This window comes from Podarcis cretensis (genome assembly GCF_951804945.1).
Source record: "Podarcis cretensis genome assembly, chromosome: 3".
Taxonomy (NCBI): Eukaryota; Metazoa; Chordata; class Lepidosauria; order Squamata; family Lacertidae; genus Podarcis; species Podarcis cretensis.
Window position 1 is genome coordinate 54,748,471 of NC_137172.1, and position 15,271 is coordinate 54,763,741.

A 15,271-nucleotide genomic window follows, 5' to 3' on the forward strand; every position below is an offset into this window, starting at 1 on the left:
TGCTGAGACAGAGGGACAGATAGTCTGACCAGGCAGAGGGCACTTTCCTGCACCTCCCAAGGAAACATAATAACCAGTGAAGTGGTCAATAGGCAGAAGCCTCAGCTTTCCCATGTAATGTTCAGTTTTCCAGAAAAGAATCTGAAGTCAAACTTCTGCCGTAATCCTGATGGTGAGCCTCGCCCTTGGTGTTTCACCACCAGCCCGACTAAACGCTGGGAATTTTGTAACATTCCTCGGTGCAGTAAGTATTTGGATGATCAATTCCAGTTTTGATGTGATGATATAGCAATATGTTCGTTTTCCTTCGGCAGCGGTGGGAATCCAACACTCAAGTAGAAGAAACTACAGTCCTTTGATCTCACAAAGTGTATGGTAGCTTTTTGGCAACATCAAACATTCCACAGAATGGAACAAATATTCCACTTAAGGAAGTAGTAAATTGGATTGCTGCCTCTTAGGTGTTCTGAAGATGCTGGCTTCATTTTCTTTTTCTTTTCTGATATAGCGACACCCCCACCAACCTCTGGCCCAGGGCGCCAGTGCCTTGCGGGAAGAGGAGAAGACTATCGGGGTAACGTAGCCGTCACAGTATCGGGGATAACATGCCAGGCCTGGGCAGTCCAAGAGCCTCACAAGCATGCCAGAACGCCAGAGAACTACCCTTGCAAGTATGTTAAACTATAGATTCAATATTATTATCTCAGTCTTTGAGACTAGAAATGCATTGCAGTAAGCTTGTCATCTCTCTGGTTTCCTAAAAATAAGTGCAAAGTTGTTCCAACATCAGTTGCCTTCATGCATTTTCTGTTTTAGGCATTTAGAAAAGAACTATTGTAGAAACCCGGATGGAGAGAACATGCCTTGGTGCTACACCTCTGATCCGCAAAAACGATGGGAATACTGCAATATTGCTAGCTGTGATGGTGCACTGGAAGCTACTGGTAAGAGATGCTGCATTTGTGCATCTGCAGTAGATGTGAGCAGAACAAGCCATTTTGATATTAAAGAACACCTAAAGAGCTCATGTGACAAATCTGGCTGTGATATCTGGGTTTCATTTTAAGAAGAGGCGACAAGCAGATGCAGAGTAAGTTCAACCCTTTGGGTAGTTCATTACGTTGATTTTTATCTGTTGCATCTGTTGTTCCTATCTGCATGAGGAATGGGCTGAGTCAGAATTGTATATTAACTGAATAAATTCCTTCTGTTCTTGGGATTGGCTTGCTTCCCAGGCAAAATTCCTATTGAATTCGTAGGAACTTTTTTTCTGAACACAGGATATTTGCTTTGATCTATACTGTAAAGCAGGATGCAAATCAAATCCACAAGAAATAAATTAGGATTGGGCTGTCAATCTGAACGATATATATTGCAATATAAAGCTATTAATCTGCAATCTGCAACAAGAAGGCTATTGATCATTGACAAAAGGTCCAGATGCTCTTAAGTCACCATTTCTTTTCACTTTGCCTTGCTTTCTTGTAGCCTTTCAGTGAGCCTACATCATTCTATCATTAGGATGCAGAACCAAAGGCCCTCTAGTATACCTTCCAGGTGTCCTGGAAAAAACGGGACATCCTGGATTTTTCCATGAGATCTTGGTGGGCATTTTGTCTACCACAATCTTGTGTGCTCTCCTGAGGTCCCTCCCCAGGAAAAGCACTTGGGGTTTGTGCAAAAAAATATGCTTATTTCTGTGGCAATTTTGTTTTAATTTAGCTGCAGCTCCTTCTGTTGCTGGGCAAACCGAACTTGTTGATGACTGCTATCAAGGCACTGGCACAAGTTACCGGGGTACAATGGCCCTGACCATCTCTGGAAAGAAATGTCAAGCATGGAACGCTATGACTCCTCATGTTCACACTAAAACCCCAGAAGCCCTCCCAAATGCGTATGTTTGCCTCAACTTTCCTCAGACATTGTGACATTTTTGTGTGTCTAGCAAATCACGTAAAATGGCCCTACATATAGGTAATGTTAAGCAAAAGTCTTTAGGTGAGTGTCCCACCTTTTGATTTGAACTCTTTGAACTCCTCTTGGCATTACATACAAACCAGGGTTCTGGATTTGTTCCACTCCTTGCCAGTCATGTGAAATTTCATGTGAAATCAAGAACAAACCTTGCCTTGACAATGTGGTTTGGTTGGAATGAAACAAACTGCAATCCCAGGTTTGGCTATTATGCTAGGCTGGGAATTGTAGCTTGCTGTTCCTGCTCATATTAGGGGATGAGAGAAATGGGAAACTTTAACCTTTAAGCATGGTTTACTGTACCATGCAAAAACAGCCAGTGTAGGCAATGCTCAGGTAGATGGACTAATGGTCTGTCGTGATATAAGACAGCTTTTTTAATAAGGATATCAAGTGTCCTAATCTGCTAAAGATCTTAGGCTGTTAGATAGTTGATATCCTTATTCAAATATTTTTTTGAAAAATTCACACATGTTGGATATATTTTGTTAAAAGTGGTACAATTTCTCTGTTGGGGCAAGGTCTATGGTTACAAGTGATGTCATTAGTTTAGGAAAAGAAAAACCTTTGGATCAGACCAAAGGCCCATCTTGTGCAATATTCTGTTCCTAGAAATGGCCAACTAGATGGCTTCTGGAAGTTTATAAGAAGAGTATAAAGCATCAGTCACCTCAATTGTATAATTATTTTATTTGTTTAAAAACCACATCCTGTCTAAGGCATCTTGCACCAAATTAAAAGAAATCAATCAAATAATCAATTACAAAACCAGATTAACACATACAGCAGAAACCCAGAAACATTGCAATGCAGCAACAATTCAGATTCCCCCAAACAAGTTTAAGCAGTTATAAAAAGATAAAGGTACCCCTGCCCGTAAGAGCCAGTCTTGCCAGACTCTGGGGTTGGTGCGCCCATCTCACTCAAGAGGCCGGGGGCCAGCGCTGTCCGGAGACACTTCCGGGTCCCGTGGCCAGCGTGACATCGCTGCTCTGGCCAGAGCCAAAGCCAGAGCCAGAGCCGCACACGGAAACGCTTTTTACCTTCCCGCTTGTAAGCGGTCCCTATTTATCTACTTGCACCCGGGGGTGCTTTCGAACTGCTAGGTTGGCAGGCGCTGGGACCGAACGATGGGAGCGCACCCCGCCGCAGGGATTCGAACCGCCGACCTTTCGATCGGCAAGCCCTAGGCACTGAGACTTTTACCCACAGCGCCACCTGCGTCCCTTTAAGCAGTTATAGAAGCCTTTAAAAAAAAAAAACCACAGGCTGAAGGCATTTACTGTAAGCCAGGGGTGGTGAGTCTGTGCCCCTTCAATTGTCGATGGTCTACAACTCCCAACTCATAGCTGTCCATGGAGGCGCAGGTTAATTCTGTGTCCAGGGCAGCTGTTTACCAGCTCCATCTGGTACGCAGGCTGAGACCCTACCTGCCCGCAGACTGTCTTGCCAGAGTGGTGCATGCTCTAGTTATCTCCCACTTGGACTACTGCAATGCGCTCTATGTGGGGCTACCGTTGAAGGTGACCTGGAAACTATAATTAATCCAGAATGCGGCAGCTAGACTGGTGACGGGGAGTGGCCACCGAGACCATATAACACCAGTCCTGAAAGATCTTCATTGGCTCCCAGTACGTTTCCGAGCACAATTCAAAGTGTTGGTGCTGACCTTTAAAGCCCGAAACAGCCTCGGTCCAGTATACCTGAAGGAGCGTCTCCACCCCCATCATCCAGCCCGGACACTGAGATCCAGCACTGAGGGCCTTCTGGCGGTTCCCTTGCTGCGAGAAGTGAAGTTACAGGGAACCAGGCAGAGGGCCTTCTCGGTAGTGGTGCCTGTCCTGTGGAATGCCCTCCCAGCAGATGTCAAGGCAATAAACAACAATTTTACTTTTAAAAGACTTCCCTGTTTAGGAAAGGTTTTAATGTCTGATGCTGTATTGTTTTTGATATTTGGTTGGAAGCTGCCCAGAGTGGCTGGGGAGACCCAGTCAGATGGTCAGGGTATAAATAAGAAATAATAATAATAATAATAATAATAATTATTATTATTATTATTATTATTATTATTATTATTATTATTATTATTATTATTATATCATCCCTGATCATTGACCGTGCTAGTCCAATAGTATTTGGAGGGTCACAGCTTCCCCCAAAACTACTGTATTGGTTGGTATAGCTCAGAAATGCACCATTATAATGAGCAATCAGGCACATTACCCTGGGAGCAAGACATCAATGAATCAAATGATAGAATACTAAGCTTCCTAACCTATTATATTCAAACTGTTTTAAATGTTATTCTCACCCTGGATATTATATAGAGTTTTGTATCTACATTTATAGGGACCTGAGGAAAAACTACTGCAGAAACCCAGACAACGATAAGGCTCCCTGGTGTTATACTACTGATCCCAGTACAAGATGGGAGTTCTGTAATCTACAGAAGTGTCCTGATCCTGCACAACAACAACAACAGCCACAGCCCACATTGTCACCAAACCTTGGTATGACTGCTTCCTCCAGTGCAGACAACCAGTTCAGAGTCACCTTTATATAGAAGTGATATGGAATTCAGTGCAGTAAAGATTGAATAATTTATTTTGTGGCTACTTTAAGTTACTATAGGATTGCAATACAGTGGTACCTTAGTTTTTTAGCATCTTGGAAGCCAAACGTTTTGGTTTTTGAATGCCCAAACCCCAGAAGTAATTGCTTCCATTTTCAAACGCACCTTGGAAGTCGAACGGCTTCCACTGCATTTTTAATTTTTTTCTCCATTGACTTTGCAGTCCACTCTTTGCGCCTCAGTTGTTGAAAGTTTTGGAAGTCGAACAGTCTTCTGGAACGGATTATGTTTGACTACTGAGGTATCACTGTAGAGAAAGGTGCCTCTAAGGTTGATCTTTTTTTTCAGTTCCCTAGGTTAACATTCTCTCTGCTATATTTTAGACCACATTTGTTGTACGTTAAATTCTATAGGTCTGGGGGGCGGGGGGCAGAATATAGGATAGATTATATTTCTCTATGCTGTTTTGGACTTCATTCTAAAAAATTAGTTCAATACTGCAAGCAAATTGGCATTGAAGCATTTGTGTACATGTTATCAGAAGACCATCATATAGGCTTTCATTATCTCTTCTACACAGATGATCTCCAGGTCTTTAAGGAAATTGTAGTGATCAGTAGTTATAAGTTACTAATCTCTGTTTCCTGAGGCCTTAAGCAAAATAAACCAAATATATGGTAGTCACATGTGATCAGAGAGGTCTGAGGTACTGGTTTCAAACCAAATAGTCACAGAAATTGAAGGATATATATTTGATTGATAAATTGAAATAGCAGCATAGCATGAACCCTGATACCAAAGATACAGAAAATACAGATACCCACAAAATAACAAAGACTAACTTAGCCAAGACTAGAATACTTTACCAACACTCTTGGTCTCCCAAGGTTGCTGAAGGTGTCAGTTGGGAGAGTACAAACTTAAAGGATAAACAAAAAGGGCCTGAGGGGAAGCAAATGTAACTGTGAGGTAGATGATTCATATATTCTTGTCTAGTAACAAGTGTCTCTTTCCTCAGTCAGTCAAAAGGCTTCATAGCTATAATTATCTAAAACCCTATGTCTGGTGATGCTCCCAATGACAGCATTGCTGAAAAATGTTATTCCAATTAGCAAACTGGCCATGTAAGTCCTTGAGACACTGGCATGGGATAACGCAGGTGCAGTAAATCTTGGGTCTGCCAGCAATTAACTGAGAGAAAACTGCTTTCTCATGATCCCAGATCTAATTGAGAAAGCTTTCTTGCCAAACCAAAGTTTTACACTTTATCTGGAATCAAAGTCTAAACACAGGACAGAAACAAAGTCCCCACAACACAGAAAGAGCTACAATTCCCAGGTTTCCTGGTCAAAGGGGGAATGACTGTTAAAGCAATTTAAACCTGTAGTGGAAATATGACCTGTGTAAGAAAAGCTCCCAGCCACCCATTTTTATCTCCCTTTAAAGACTGTAGGACCAGTTATGGTAAAGATTATCGTGGAAAGATTGCAGTGACAACAACTGGCAAGACTTGCCAAGAGTGGCGTTTGCAGACACCTCATAAGCACGATTTTTTCACACCACAGACTCACCCCCGTTCAGGTCTGGAAAAAAATGTAAGTGGCATTATGTAGCAGGTAGGATGTGTTGTGAAATGTAAAGAAACAGAAATACCAGACATGGCTTAAGCAGGATTGGCCTTATGAAAAATGTCCCCAAGCCTCCTGATTTTTTTCTTCCCTTTCATATGCTCCTTTTTCATTTCCCCACCAATTATTCCCCCTTTATTATCTCATTCTTTTGCTAAATGTCTATCATGTTTAGCTACATTTTTAAACTGTTGTAATGGTTTGAGTGTTGGGCTGGGACCTGGGAAACCAGGGTTCAAATCCCAGCACAGTCATTCAACTCACTGGGGCAGTTATTGTCTCTCAGCCTCTCAAGGTTGATGTGAAGATAAATGGGGTGGGAGAGAATTATGCACAGCACTTTGAGCTACTTGGATAAAAGGTGGGATACAAATGTACCAAATAAATAATGTTACGTATTTTATTGCATAAACTAAGTTTGAAACAACATATTGAAGTTGGTTTCTAGAGAGCCAGTTTTATGTCTGCACCAAATCCAAGTAGCTTCTGTACTGTAAACATAGTTACGTTCTTACAGCTTCTATGGAACTGAATTTTCATTTTGGTTGCATTTTGAAAATAGTAAAGGACATAAGCCCTAGCCGCTGGCTGAATGAGGTTGTCACACCCATGAGCATACAAAGATTGAAGATTGAGTAGTTCTGTTTTTGTCCCCCCCCCCCAAATAGTATTGCAGAAATCCGGATGGTGATATTAATGGCCCTTGGTGCTATACCACAGACCCAAGCAAAACATGGGACTACTGTGATGTCCCCCAGTGCCGTAAGTATGCTTGTAATGACTTGTCAGCTTTGTTATATTTCACTTTAAGTGTTTAAACGTTTCTATTTCAATGTTGTTTTAGGCTGGAACTGGGTCTGCTGCAGGAAATGGCAGGCTCGTTTTGATTTTGCTCACCTCTGCCCATAATGTGTAGCTCTGGTAGCACATAACATGATCTCATCTTGGCATGGTGCCATTTATTCTGACTCTGTTATTGACAGCTGCCACGGTTGGGGAACATCTGATATGACAATTTCATGTCCTACATGTCTATCACTAGACATTAGTGGAAAAGAACAAGGAATCTGACTTGGGGTTGCTGTTTTTTATTGCAATCCTAAATAGATTTTGCTGGGAGTAAGTCCCATTTAATTCAGTGGGGCTTGGTGGACACACATAGGCTTTCACTGTACACCTATTGCTGTTGACCATCTCTTCTTAGTCAATAGTTTTTCATCTGCTAAAAAACCAATTTATCTAAACAAGGTCAGGTGCACTGAAAAAGAGAAGACTGGATATCTGCATAAGACAGCAGTCCTTGCTGTTGTTGAAATGAATTACCTCCAGTCTGTTCAAGCTGTTCCACAGCTAGTCACTAGGCAATTTAGGCTTCATTGGATTTTCCTTAACCCTAGCAATGAGCTGAAGGTTTAGGGTTGGTGTAGGAACTCGAACGGGATTATGTTCAACAGGGAATTTGTGGGAGATTAATGGTTTTCAGAGTTGCATACAAACATGTCTCATTATGGTGTCCAGGTGCAAGACAGGGCGCGTGAACCTTTCATGGCTGTGTAATGGAAGGCATTTCTCATGAAAACTACACCTGGTGAGATTTCCTCTTCTGTGCAACTATTGAAGGTGCAGGAGCCACGTCCACTTTTGCATCTGACCACTCGGTTTCCCAAATTATGAAGACCTGTTGAGGTGTTTATAATCCTAACATTCTACTATATTTCACATTTCCTCTGTGTCTCTTTCATTTATTCTCCAGCTGCTGAGGAATATGAATGTGGAAAAGCCAAATATAAGCCAATCCTTTGCTTTGGACGGATTGTTGGTGGATGTGTTTCAAATCCCCATTCTTGGCCCTGGCAGATTAGTCTTCGAGTAAGGTATTAAAACCCACAATCCGTTCTGCTACACCAATGGTGGGAAACATTTGGCCCTCTAGATGTTGCTGAACTACGACTCCCATAATTCATGACAATTGGCCATGCTGGCTTGCATGATGGGAGCTGGGATCCGGAAACAAATGTTCCCCACCTCTGGGCTACCTAATGTCCCTCAAGTGTTTTTGTTAGTGAGGAAGTGGGAAAGATGTATGCGTTGGTGCAAGGAAAAAATTGGTATAAAGAGGATAATTCCTGGATGCCAAGATCAAAGTTTGGGGCAAGTACTCTTTGGTCAGAGAACCCCAGAGGAGATTTAAAACCACAAAATATGCAGCATTGTAAAATAGGAAATATAAGCTGTTAGACCTTTAAAACATCCCCTTGTAAGTTCCAAAACTTCCCTCTTCCCCCAGCATAGGAAAAGACCACACATTTGGTAAGTTAAAAATTGGTTTTCCATACAGCATTCATAAAAGGTTGCACAGATATTTACAGTAAACTTAGTTTGGTTCCGAAGTGGTGAAAGTTCCTAAATTATTTGTATTGGAACTCAGAAATGGCTAAAGAGAGCCATGCAGTTTGAACTGGAGCAACCAGCTCAGAACCTCTTCACACATTGAGCTTTTTAGGTAGACTGAGAACAAAAGCTTGATTATCTGGTTCTTCCCAAGGTGAGAAGAAGTGGGCAGCACAGCTTACTCTATGGTATTAACCCCTTCATGCATTAATTAGACTTAACAAACCTCATATAACCAACATGCTTATCTGACAGTACAGGGGTACCTCTAGATGCGAATGGGAGCCGTTCTGGAGCCCCGTTCACATCTAGAAGCAAACGTAACCCATGTCCGTGCGTCTGCACGTGCGCGGGTCACGTTTCGGCGCTTCTGCGCATGCACGTGACGTCATTTTGAGCGTCTGCACATGCACAAGTGGCAAAACCCGGAAGTAACACGCTCCGTTACTTCTGGATTGCCACGGAGTGCAACTCGAACGCGCTCATCCCGAAGCACATTCAACCCGAGGTATGACTATATACACATGCTTGGGAAAAGTAAGTTTGAAGTGAAGGTTTCAGTGGAAAAGCTTCAGACTTTTCCTAAAATTCCTTCAACATTTCAATATGCTTAAAGGAAACCACATGGACAAAAGTTATTGAAGCCATTAAAACCAACAAACTTTTGTAACTCAAACTCATTGATTTCAATGGGTCTGCTCCAAAGATGGTTTAGTTGGCATCACTTATACTCATCATTTTTATCAATAAGATCACTGTGGGAGAGAGAGTACATGTTCACACATTAGAAAAAATTCTGTGTTATGTTGAAGCAAAGCTGGAGAACCTCTGACCCTCCAGATTTTGTTGGATTCCATTCACCTCAGCCAGGATCACCAGTGGTTGGAGTGATGGAAGCTGTAATCCAGCAACATCTGGAAAGCCACAGGTTTCTCACTCTTCAGTTAAAGGCAGTATTGTTTGCCAGTCTTTGGGGGAAATTGGGATACACCCATCCACCCCTGTTATTTATATTGCTGCCTTTAAAGGTTTCCCCCGTCTGAAGACTTTCTAATAAAACAGAAGTAATCAAACAAAAATAACACAATGTATGCAGTAAAATAATGACAGTAATAGGATCTGAAACAGCAAGTGGTAGAACAGATAAAAACAAATCATCAGGGGGGAAACTCATAGTTAAAATGCCTGGGAGCAGCAGGAATGCAACTAATCTGCCTTTACTTTCTTTTCAGGTCCTTTGATTTGCATTTCTGTGGAGGCACATTGATAGCTCCGCAGTGGGTTCTAACAGCCACCCACTGCTTAGAGAAGTAAGCCATTTCAAAGTGTTGGTGCTACTTTCTCCGAGCAGACAAGCAGCACAATGGGTCTGCCATGTTGCAATGGACTCTCTTTGGACACTGTTCCATGTTTATTTTTTGTTAGAGGCATTTATGCACCCCCAAAGCATGCGGATAATATTGACTCGGTACAAGGCAGCTTCTTACATTCCCCTTTTATAAATGGTTAGTAATCATTACCTGGTGGCCAATTGTGTTGTAGAAGAAGAGAATCAATCACTGGTTCCTAGTTGCTAGGATTGTTATATCCTGCTGTTCCCTGCCTCTCACTAGCGAGAAGTTTTGCTTCTAGCATCTTAATCTACCTGTAGCTGGGCAGGACCAACTTACTACTTTTGCACCTGCCCATAAGCTTCCAAATTGTACCTGCCATCTTGGCTGTAATTTCGCTCCCTGTGGTGTGAGATGGTGACAAATGCATAGCTGTATGGTGGGTTGGATTGATGCTGGAGGCATAGTATGTGCTTCAGTCGCCAGTCTCTAACTTTCAAAGAATTCTGCCCTCTTCAGTCATAGTGAGCAGACCTGCGCCTTGGTTATCTGGAGATGCCCTTACACAATGAATCTGCCTCTTGCAGGTCATCAAGACCTTCATATTACAAAGTGACACTTGGGGCACACACGGAGAGGGCTACTGAGCCATCTGTACAAGAGCGAGATGTTGAAAAAATATTCAAAGGACCAAATAGGGCAGACATTGCCTTGCTGAAACTAAGCAGGTATCCCTTTGTGTTATAATTTTAATAGTCATTTTATTGACCAGTTCTTATGTTGTGATGTGATAGCTATTGAAATGGTTGTGTGAAGTGCCTCCCACAGTGGCTGGGGAGAGACAAATCACATTACGGAGCAGGGAGAAATTTAGCTCACACTTTCATGCAAATCTTTTCAATGCTTACTCCCCAAAACCAATATATGAACCAAAGCACAGCTCTCCTATAGAATTTGCACTTGCATCTTCAGGCTCCACACCCTCACTGCTCCTCAACTGGATAGGAGGAACTGACACAACACAGCTTAATTGGGTTATTGACCACAGATGTAAGAGCTTTGGCATAGGCATTGGGCATATGAAAAGGTTTTGGTTTTTTTTTAAAAAAATGTATTTATTGAAAGAAATATACACTAAAAAATTGGGCACATTTTCACGAGCACTTCTTATTTTTTAAAATCACAAACTGATGCAAAAATGTGAACTTAAGAGTGGAAAAATTAGAAACCGAGATAAACCAAGATTACAGATTTGCCCATCCCTAGATCACCAGACCATGCCTCTCGCTTTTTTTTTAAAAAAAAAGTATTATGTTAACTTGATTGAAATCACTAACAGCAGTGAATGCTTGTTTTAATCAAATTGCTTTGCACATGGAATGATATCCACCTGTTGAAGCAATAATGATCTGTCTGCAGTATAACCTTGTGTTATGTACACATTTAGGACTAATGGCCCTAATTGCAGATTTTCTTTTAGCAGCGACATGCTGCCATGAATGTGAATTCACACCTGTTCTAGCATATCTGGGGCTTCAGCTGCATGAAGAAATAATGTATGGTCAAAGTGTTCTAATATAACAAGGGTAAAATCAGTCTTGATATTTAAACAACAGCTATCACGGTGTGATGTTTGCTTTGCAACTTGCCCTATTCAAATAAATGCCTTCAAGTTAAATGCTGGACTCATGCCACGTTCTTATGCTTTAGGTGGATAGACTGCATAAAAAGCAATAGATGTGCCTTTCCAAAATTGAAAGGGAGGTTCCAAACAAGACCAGCTGTTCTAAAAACACAGTATCTGTCTTCACCATCAGAGCTTAACCCTTTTTGCTCGGGAGCAGTACTTCCTTCCAAGTAAACAGGTCTAGGACCAGGATACAAGTAAGGCTTACAGGGAAAGCATTTGAATCGAATATTTCTTTGTTAGTTCCAACTTCCATCACTTTTGCTTGCCCGAGACTGGGAAAAGTCAAGCATTGATAAGGACAGACACATTTGGGAACATTAGACTTCTAGAAATGCATTCCTTAAAAAAAAGAAGTTGCCCAGCTGGTAGCAATCAGGGTAAGTGGAATGATGAAAAAGAACAATGTCAAACCTCTTGGAAATGTTTGTTTCAGCCCTGCCGTGATCAACGATAAGGTCATTCCGGCATGTTTGCCTCCAGCCAATTCAATGGTAGCAGGTGGAGCAGAATGTTATGTTACTGGATGGGGTGATACAAAAGGTGAGTAAATTTTGAGCAGCTAAGTATCCAAAGTAGCTAAGGTTGTGTTGTCTTCCCTCCGTATTCCATTATATTATTCTAATCTCCATCCTTTTGATTTTTGACTTTCTTACACATGAATAGGGTTGCCATATTTCGAAAAGTGAAAAGTTGTTGAGCTTTTTTGCAAAATAAAAAAAACCATTTTTGAGCTACTTTTAATGAAATTCACCATTTGTACAGATTTTCCAGGCACTTTTTATGAGGACCAAATACTGGCTATGTCCAGTATTGAAAGCCTGCCAGCTTGGCAATTCTCCTAGCACTACTGGGACATAAAAAGAGAAAATTAAAGGCTACCACCCGTCATTACAGCCTGTCACCAACCCTGCCAATGTTTATATCACAATTTAATGTCTGTTTATTTTCTTCCTTACTCGCAAAGGAACTGGTGGAGAAAGCATACTTAAAGAAACTGGCTTCCCTGTAATTGAAAATAAAGTGTGCAATCGGCCTGAATTTTTGAACAACAGGGTCAGAACCACTGAACTCTGTGCTGGGAATATTGATGGTGGCACTGACAGTTGCCAGGTAAGAGAGTTAGTGATGGACATATTTGGCAATAATAATAATAATAATAATAATAATAATAATAATAATAATATCATAATAACAATTTATTATTTATATCCCACCCATCTGGCTGGGTTTCCCCAGCCACTCTGGGTGCCTCCCAAAAGAATATTAAAAATGTGATAAAACATTGAACATTAAAAGCTTCCCTAAACAGGGCTACCTTCAGATGTCGTCTAAAAGTCAAATAGTTGTTTATTTCCTTGACATCTGATGGGCGGGCGCCACAACCCAGAAGGCCCTCTGCCTGGTTCCCTGTAACTTCACTTCTCGCAGTGAGGGAACCGCCAGAAGGCCCTTGGAGCTGGATCTCAGTGGCCGGGCTGAATGATGGGGGTGGAGATGCTCCTTCAGGTATACAGTACACCAGAAACAATGGACATTCGGGTATTGCTTGGTGTAAGCCTTGGCTGGAATGTAAGAACCATGAACATGGGTAAGTTGGAGGTGGTCAAAAATGAGATGGCAAGAATAAATATTGACATCCTGGGCATCAGTGAACTAAAATGGACGGGAATGGGTGAATTCAGTTCGGATGACCATCATATCTACTACTGTGGGCAAGAAACCCGTAAAAGAAATGGAGTGGCCCTCATAGTCAACAAAAGAGTGGCAAAAGCTGTACTGGGATGCAATCTCAAAAATGATAGAATGATCTCGATACGAATCCAAGGCAGACCTTTTAACATCACAGTAATCCAAGTTTATGCACCAACTACTGGTGCTGAAGAAACTGAAATTGACCAATTCTATGAAGACTTACAACACCTTATAGAAGTGACACCAAAGAAGGATGTTCTTCTCATTATAGGGGATTGGAATGCTAAAGTAGGGAGTCAAGAGATAAAAGGAACAACTGGCAAGTTTGGCCTTGGAGATCAAAACGAAGCAGGGCAAAGGCTAATAGAGTTCTGTCAAGAGAACAAGCTGGTCATCACAAACATGCTTTTCCAACAACACAAGAGACGACTCTACACATGGACATCACCAGATGGGCAGCATCGAAATCAGATTGATTATATTCTCTGCAGCCAAAGATGGAGAAGCTCTATACAGTCAGCAAAAACAAGACCTGGAGCTGACTGTGGCTCAGATCATCAGCTTCTTATAGCAAAATTCAAGCTTAAACTGAAGAAAGTAGGAAAAACCACTGGGCCGGTAAGATACAATCTAAGTCAAATCCCTTATGAATACACAGTGGAAGTGAGGAACAGGTTTAAGGATTTAGATTTGGTGGACAGAGTGCCTGAAGAACTATGGATGGAGGCTCGTAACATTATACAGGAGGCAGCAACGAAAACCATCCCAATGAAAAGGAAATGCAAGAAAGCAAAGTGGCTGTCCAATGAGGCCTTACAAATAGCGGGGGAGAGAAGGCAAGCAAAATGCAAGGGAGATCGTGAAACATACAGGAAATTGAATGCAGATTTCCAAAGAATAGCAAGGAAAGACAAGAAGACCTTCTTAAAAAAGCAATGCAAAGAAATAGAGGAAAGCAATAGAATGGGAAGAACCAGAGATCTGTTCAAGAAAATTGGAGATATGAAAGGAACATTTCGTACAAAGATTTCCATAATAAAGGACAAAAGTGGAAAGGACCTAACAGAAGCAGAAGACATCAAGAAGAGGTGGCAAGAATACACAGAGGAATTATACCAGAAAGAAACGGATGTCTCATATACCCCAGGTAGTGTGGTTGCTGACCTTGAGCCAGACATCCTGGAGAGTGAAGTCAAATGGGCCTTAGAAAGCACTGCAAATAACAAGGCCAGTGGATTTGATGGTATTCCAGCTGAACTATTTAAAATTTCAAAAGATGATGCTGTTAAGGTGCTACACTCAATATGCCAGCAAGTTTGGAAAACTCAGCAGTGGCCAGAAGATTGGAGAAGATCAGTCTACATCCCAATCCCAAAGAAGGGCAGTGCCAAAGAATGCTCCAACTATCGCACAATTGCACTAACTTCTCACGCTAGCAAGGTAATGCTTAAAATTCTACAAGGAAGGCTCAAGCAGTATGTGGACCGAGAACTCCCAGAAGTGCAAGCTGGATTTAGAAGAGGCAGAGGAACCAGAGACCAAATTGCAAACATGCGCTGGATTATGGAGAAAGCTAGAGAGTTCCAGAAAGACATTTACTTCTGCTTCATTGACTATGCAAAAGCCTTTGACTGTGTCGACCATGGCAAACTATGGCAAGTTCTTAAAGAAATGGGAGTGCCTGATCACCTCATCTGTCTCCTGAGAAATCTCTATGTGGGACAAGAAGCTACAGTTAGAACTGGATATGGAACAACTGACTGGTTCAAAATTGGGAAAGGAGTACGACAAGGCTGCATTTTGTCTCCCTGCTTATTTAACTTATATGCAGAATTCATCATGCGAAAGGCTGGGCTGGATGAATCCCTAGCCAGAATTAAGATTGCCGGAAGAAATATCAACAACCTCAGATATGCAGATGACACAACCTTGATGGCAGAAAGTGAGGAGGAATTAAAGAACCTTTTATTGAGGGTGAAAGAGGAGAGTGCAA

General features: G+C 41.7%; 1 protein-coding gene across 1 annotated transcript in view; it reads left to right on the forward strand.

Annotated features, from left to right (window-relative positions):
• The window catches only part of PLG (plasminogen), a 36,105-nt gene that overhangs the window by 11,734 nt on the left and 9,100 nt on the right, over positions 1-15,271 (forward strand). Inside the window, exons 7-18 of the mRNA XM_079971863.1 lie at positions 126-244; positions 509-671; positions 817-944; positions 1,723-1,894; positions 4,324-4,484; positions 5,993-6,141; positions 6,843-6,936; positions 7,928-8,048; positions 9,798-9,875; positions 10,484-10,624; positions 12,020-12,126; positions 12,551-12,696. Of these exons, the coding sequence (XP_079827989.1) occupies positions 126-244; positions 509-671; positions 817-944; positions 1,723-1,894; positions 4,324-4,484; positions 5,993-6,141; positions 6,843-6,936; positions 7,928-8,048; positions 9,798-9,875; positions 10,484-10,624; positions 12,020-12,126; positions 12,551-12,696 (1,579 nt within the window). The remainder of the gene's footprint in view (positions 1-125; positions 245-508; positions 672-816; positions 945-1,722; positions 1,895-4,323; positions 4,485-5,992; positions 6,142-6,842; positions 6,937-7,927; positions 8,049-9,797; positions 9,876-10,483; positions 10,625-12,019; positions 12,127-12,550; positions 12,697-15,271) is intronic.